At 41.7% G+C, this 7,074-nt stretch overlaps 1 protein-coding gene across 2 annotated transcripts in view; it reads left to right on the top strand.

Annotated features, from left to right (window-relative positions):
- RORB (RAR related orphan receptor B) overlaps positions 1 to 3,123 on the top strand; it is a 152,954-nt gene extending 149,831 nt beyond the window's left edge. For both annotated transcript variants that reach the window (XM_079996115.1, XM_079996116.1), the window contains exons 9-10: positions 1,248 to 1,360; positions 2,586 to 3,123. In XM_079996115.1, coding sequence (XP_079852241.1) covers positions 1,248 to 1,360; positions 2,586 to 2,741 — 269 coding nt within the window. In that variant the 3' untranslated portion in view covers positions 2,742 to 3,123. The remainder of the gene's footprint in view (positions 1 to 1,247; positions 1,361 to 2,585) is intronic.
- The last annotated feature ends 3,951 nt before the right edge of the window (positions 3,124 to 7,074 follow it).

Here is a 7,074-nt window from a genome sequence, read left to right on the forward strand (position 1 = left end):
CATGGCTGGACACATTGCAGGATTGGATGGCCCACCAAATCCTGGGCGCCTGAGGGAGCAGAGCCTCACTTATGGACTGGGAAGCAGATGCTTCTTCTCCAGTCCACCAGGGATGCTTTAAAGCCGACTGAGCCTGGCACCTTCATCACAGCTGGCAGAAGAGCAAACCCTCCCTCCCGCCTTGTCATGCTTTTGTAATGTGTCTTGTTTAACCTTATTTTGCATTCTAAGTCACTTGTTTTTTTACTATTCCTTGTCCCTTCTGCAACGATTTAAGACAGTATCTTATAACCCCATACTTACCCCAGCTCAGTCCCCGACAAAGAGGAAAGCAAACAGCATATCTGCTAAATAAGTCTTCTGGGAAAACAACTTTGTCAGTGGCTAAATTCCTTTTCCTGGCACTCAAGTGTCGGAAACGTATAACTGAATGCCTTGATGTGGGTTATCTGTGAGAGGTTTAGTACTGTGGCCCTACCTTGTTTATGTACCCCTATGATGTTTTAGTTTATAATTCTGTATTGTGTTTTATCTCTGACTATCGGTCGAATAAAGGAAATTGATTGACTATTCCTTGTTTTACCATATTTTCATTGTAGTTGCTTGTTTTAATCATGTTTACCTCCTTGTAATACCTGACCTTGCTCTGGTTGCTAATGGTTGCCATATTTGGAGCCAGGAAGAAATTTGCCTGCAAACAGGCTAGGTTTTGCCTTTCCCATAGCAAAACAAGCAACTTTCCCCATAGCAACTTTGGGCAGGTAAGGCATTGGGTGGAATCCTAGTTATCAAGGTCTCAGTTGAATTGGTGCATCACCCTGACCAAAGATCAGGTGTGTACTCAGGGTACCCTGTTAGAGGGGCCTTGGTGGAAGTCTCTGTCCAGAAGCCAAGTGTGGGGCAGGTGGGAGTGGCCACCTTGGTAGTTTGGCATCTTGGGGACACCATAAAGCTTGGCACAACGCTGTCAAAGTTTCAGCTGTCTAGCAGGAGGCTGGATGGATATACACCGCCTGAGCAAAAGTCCACCTGCATCTGGAATCAATAAAGTTGTGTCCATTTCTAATCCAGATTGTAGTCTGGTTGAGTTTGTTCCTTTATGCCTTAGCTATAGCTTCTGCGCAAGGAGGGGTGGCTCTGCAACTGGGACCACAACACTATTAACACCTATTGCTACAAGTCATCTTTCCATCTTTCTGGCTTTAATTTATGCCTTCATTTGAATTTATTTTATTTCTTTTGGCCAGATCGGGCTTGGCTGTTGGAACCAAGGAAAGTCCAGAAGCTTCAGGAAAAGATTTATTTTGCACTTCAACATGTGATCCAGAAGAATCATCTTGACGATGAGACTTTGGCAAAGGTAGCTCTTCAGTACACAAACTGACACTCCTATGTAAAAATGTGTACAGTTAATTAATATTGATTTTAATTCCCCCTTTTTCTGATTGGCTATTAGTGATTCCAGTGTTCCTGCCCCCAAAGGCTTTCTTGTTTGAATCAAATAGTTCTTCACGCTCCTACCCAGGAATTTTCCTTGTATATCAGAACTCACCATGTGATCTTCAAACATTGCTGTGGCTTCTATTCCACACACATGCTAGAATCTGCCCCAGAATTTAAAATCTGCCGCATCCAGTGTGTGAAGGGATTTGCACGTAGAGCAATAGATTCTGCACTTGGAGCTGTGCTGATGGAGTCTCCCTGCCCTGCAGTTTCCCCCACCCATATGCAAGGGAAGAATGCATGCCCAGCTAGCTTTCGCTCCAGCTGATCTGCTGATCACAGGCTAATAGGCACAATGCAACTGCAAGTCAAGCTTGCTGATGTTAGCCACCAATTTAAAACATCAGTCAAGATACATTATAAAAACTCAAAGAAAAATAATTCAGTTTCAATCCCCATGCTCTGATAATTTGTATTACAATTAATTTATTTTATTGAAAAAAAACTTATTAGGCTCTAATTAAATTTTACAGCAGAGACCTGTCCCACCGCCTTCATGATGAATTGTTGTATTCTGCTCTTAGTTTTATAGTATGAATTTGAATGCAGTTATCGGAACTGTTTTCACTGTAATTGGAACTGTTTTATGACGTTTTATGCTTATTATTATTATTATTATTATTTGCTGCTTTGGGTTTATTTTATAAAGAAAAATAACCTCATAAACATAAAGCAGCTGGGCTGATTTGGATAAGGCCTTTGGCAAAGGGAATTCCAACGCTTCCCCTCCATCAGGAGCAGCCAGCATGGCGAGGCCGCAGTGCCCCAGAGCTGCTCTCCCAACATGGGGAAGCCACTGAGCGTGTGCAGTGTTCCTGACCTTGCCACCTCCCTGCCGCACCCCATATCATTTGATGAGCACCAGCAACACTAGTCGCAGTAGGACAGCTGCCCCCAGCCATACATACACACCAGGGGCTTCTGCTTCCTGTCACACACCTCTCTGTCATTTTCATGCACAGCTGCTGCTTTTAGAAGAAAATTGCAGCGGGAAAGCCAATCAGTTTAGAAATCAGGATTTCATGAGACAATTTCTTTAAGAATAAACTTTCTCTCAATTTGCTTCTTTGTCTGTCTTATAGTTAGTAGCCAAGATACCAACTATCACTGCACTTTGCAACTTGCACGGAGAAAAACTGCAGGTATTTAAACAATCTCATCCCGATATAGTGAATACACTGTTTCCTCCATTATACAAGGAACTGTTCAATCCAGACTCTGCCACTGGCTGCAAGTGAAGGCAAAGCTAGAATATTTCATGGAATGCATCACTCTTCAGACAAAAGAATTGTTTTCATGGAGACTTTCTTAAATATGTCACTACTGCAACACTAGGAATGTCCTGCACTTAATAGAATTATTTTTCACCGCTACAGTTTGAAGAATGTAAATATGCACCTCTGAGTGGGGCCTGTTTTTGTTTCTCTTCTTTTTCCCTTTATGTTAATTTCCCCCTTCTTTTTGTTTTGTTTTGTTTATTTTTAACTTACCAGAAATTTGCAAATATAGAACACTGGGTGTTACCTTTATTTTTGATTTTTATTTTATTGGGGGCTTTGTTTTTGGGAGACAAACTGTTTATAGAAGTTTATTGTAGATATAAATGAAAACAGAGGAGTACTTTGCGGTATTACTCTTGCTGTTTATTGTTCAAATATAATTTAAGAAATTTCCACTAAACTAGGCTTACCTATTTCTATGTTTTTAGCTAGTTAAATGCATGTGGCAATATGTGGCTGTCTTGGAAATAGGTGTGTGTGTAGGTGTATATATATATATATGGGCATGAGCCTTCCCTGCCTGGATGCCGTGTGCGTGCATGGAGGATACCTCAGGGGGCTTAAAAGAGCTCTGTTTCAACCCTCTCCTCAGCCAGTGTACCTGGCCCTGTGCATGCAGCATTCTAGGGGAATCTGGGCAATGGGGGGTCTCTCTGTGCCTCCCATACCCCCATCTGAGCTTACATGAACGAGCTTTAGGGACTTCCCATTCTCTGTAAATTTCCATTATGCTATGCACAAACTGAGAGGAACAAGTGAAAACAGGGCTCCTTTACGCCCTTTGGGGATCTTTTAACACATGGGCAAGGATCATGTCCTGTGTGTATACATACATGGATAGTATATACCAGGGATGGATGGCTTTGACATTCTCTATCCTTAAAACAGCAGTCAGGTGCCAGAAGTCTATTTTGTTGCACATCTCTACTTCACCATGCCGGGCGGCTAAGCTCCAATATGCCCAAGAGAGATGAAGTATTTAAAAAGCATTCATACATTAACACACATAAAAGCAACATTTCCTCCAAATAAAACTACAGGCAAAGTTTAACCACAAATTTGGTAGCAACCCCAGACTCAGGATGAAATTGGTTAATGAATCACCAGATAGCCATCCCTGCTATATACCAATATAGTACATATATACACACACATATATGGAATACGCAAACACTTGCTGTAGCTTAAAAAATGCCTATTTTCTAGGGACGCTCTTCTGCATTTTTAACTCTTCATGTAATGTGCTAGTTTTATGTTGGGCAATTAGGATTTTGCTCTGCCATCCACCCATGTATAATGACAAGATGGTACCTTTTCTGATCAGTTTGTATATAATGTGAATGCAGTACGCAGTCAGTGAATGAAAAGTCAGGTTAGTATTATGGTGCCAAAGCCTTGTCTGGATAATTCAAATGGACAGAGAAAAAGTTATTGGGAGATTACCCCCCCGCCCCCAGTGATAAAACATATATTAAACCTAATATTATAGGACACAATGCCAATAGAGTATTTAAACCACAGAGTAAAATGTAGACTTGTCCAAAACAGTTTTTTTGTGAATCAGAAAGAGTTTATTTTATTAACACTTCGTCAAACAAAAATCATCACTATTGCTCTGATATTCCCCAAGGGTGATGGAGCAGCCCAGTGATGTAACTCTGAAGGAGTAAAGTAAAAGTTACAAGAGCAAACAACCTGTTATCATCCACTAAGGTATTATTGTGAGGCTGTGAGGTGAAAGTGGAGGCTTTCCATCTGCATACCCATTGTTGAATGCAATTTTAATATCCCAGTGTCTGGATCAACAGCTGTTTTCACTAGTTCATTTCAAATCCAGGGCTTTCATTGCTCAACTGGTATGTCTAAACAATACAGGAGTGCTAGTTCAACCCATTGAAGCACCTAACATTAATACCCCTGATCTCTGAACCATGAATCCTCAAGCCACAGAGCTTCTACATAACATTCCACTAGCATCTAAGAGATTTCATATGAAACCTATCCCCTACTCCCCAACCCCTACGGTTGTAGATGTGTTAAGAATTGCAAGGGCAGAGCTATTCCAAGAGCAGATTTCTCCCAACTGTAGACTGGATCTAATCTCTCTTAGCAGTCTTCTTCAAAGCTGCATCTTAGATGCCTTGGGCATGTGTTGTCCTTCAACAGCTATCCAAGGATGGTTATAGAAGATGCTAGTCAGGACACAAGAATCCATGTATAAACCTTGCCATCTCTGCAACATATTTGTGGTCTTCTAAAACTGCCCTGGCCCACCTTCCAAACCTCCTGGAAGCCTGCTAGATACTATAGGATGTATCCTCTCTTGCCTTTCTTCTGCAACCCATTATGTTCCACCTTCCACTGACACAAATATATTCTTTATACCCTCTGACAACAATGGCCCATAGCAATCACATCAGACTTGGGATAAGCTTTTTTAAAGTCCACACTGTACTATATGCAGCTCCTAATTTTATTGAAATCTGTTCTCTGCATTCCAGACTTTAGTTTGGAAAAGCACAGCTGTAAAAAAAAAAAGTAGAATGAGTTTTTTGGTGGTGGTGGTGATTTAAGCCAGTACCCCATTTTCCAAAATAGCAACACATTAACTGACATACGCAAATTCACTTTTATTTCCTAAATTAATTTGCTGTGCCACCTAGAGATTCCAACATAATTTACAAATGTTTGTCCTTTGTTGTAAATGAGAACAAAATCATTATATGCCTGACCTACATTAGAACTAGTGAAGATCTTGCACTCTATTTCATGGAATCATAGAACTGTAGAGTTGGAAGGGACCCTGAGGGTCATCTAGTCTAACCCCCTGCAATGCTGGAATCTCAGCTAAAGCATGCATGGCAGATGGCCATCCAACCTCTGCTTAAAAACCTCCAGGGAAGGAGAGTCCACAACACTCCAATGGAGACTGTTCCACTGCCGAACAGCTCATACTGTCAGAAAGTTCTTCCTAATGTTTAGTCAGAATCTCCTTTTTTGTAACTTGAATCCATTGGTTAAGGGCCTAGGCTCCAGAGCAGGAGAAAACAAACTTGCTCCATCCTCCATGTGACAGCCCTTGAGATATTTGAAGATGATGTTTCCACTCAGTCTCCTCTTTACCAGACTAAACATACCCAACTCCCTCAATCATTCCTCATAAGAATTGGTTTCCAGGCCGTTAAAGCATCTTGGTCGCCCTTCTCTGCACACTTCCCAGCTTCCCAGTGTCCTTATTAAATTGTGTTCTTACATTACTTCCCTTGATCTGGACACTATACTTCTGTTGATGCAGCCTAGAATAGCATTGGCTATTTTTGCAGCTGCATCACACTATTGACTCATGTTCAACTAAGACCCCTAAATCCTTTTCACATGTGCTACTAGCACACCAGGTCCCTCCCACCCACCCACCCCCGGTGTAACTGTAGAACCTTTCATTTGTCCCTATTGAAATTTATTTTGTTAGTTTGGGCCCAGTTCTCCAATCTGTTAATGTCATCTTGAATTCTGATTCTGTCTTTTGTGGCATTGCCACCCCTCCCAGTTTGGATGAATACCTTCATCCAAGTTGTTTATAAAGATGTTGAACAACAATGGTCTCAGGGCAGAGCCCTGCAGCACCCCACTTGTCAGGTTTTTTCCAGGATGATGGGGGGGAACCCATGCTGGATGACAGTAATCACAGCATCCTTTTCTAAGTGCTTATAGACTGACTGCTTAATTATCTGTTCCAGGACCTTTTCTGGTATTGACATAAAGCTGACCGGACAGTAGTTAGCTGGGTCTTCTCTTCCGCACCACCACCACTTTTTGAAGATGGAAACAACATTTTCCCACCTCTAGTCCATAGGCACTTCACTTGTTCTCCAGGAATTATCAAACATTATAGACAGAGGCTCTGAGATTACATCCGCAATCTCCTTTAGTAGCCTTGGGTGCAGCTTTTCAGGTCCTGGAGAATTGAATTTATTTAAAGTAGTTAAGTGTTCCCTTACCTCCTCTTTTCCTGTCTTGGGCTGCAACTCCCTCCTTGCCTTGTTGATTCTGCTTTTACCAGGTTGGGCATCACTTTGCTTTTGGGTGAGGACAGAGCAGTTCTGCCTTCTCTCTGTTGCACAATAGCATTTCTTCATCTTCTGCACACAAGGGACATACTAATACTTGATCTTCCTCTTGCTTCAAACATAGCTGAAGAAACCTTTTCTTTTCTTATTAACCTCTCTTGCAAGCCTGAGATCATTCTGAGCTTTGGCCTGCCTGACCTTCTCCCTGCAACTGTTGGCTACTC

This window comes from Podarcis cretensis (assembly GCF_951804945.1).
Source record: "Podarcis cretensis genome assembly, chromosome: 11".
Classification (NCBI taxonomy): domain Eukaryota; kingdom Metazoa; phylum Chordata; class Lepidosauria; order Squamata; family Lacertidae; genus Podarcis; species Podarcis cretensis.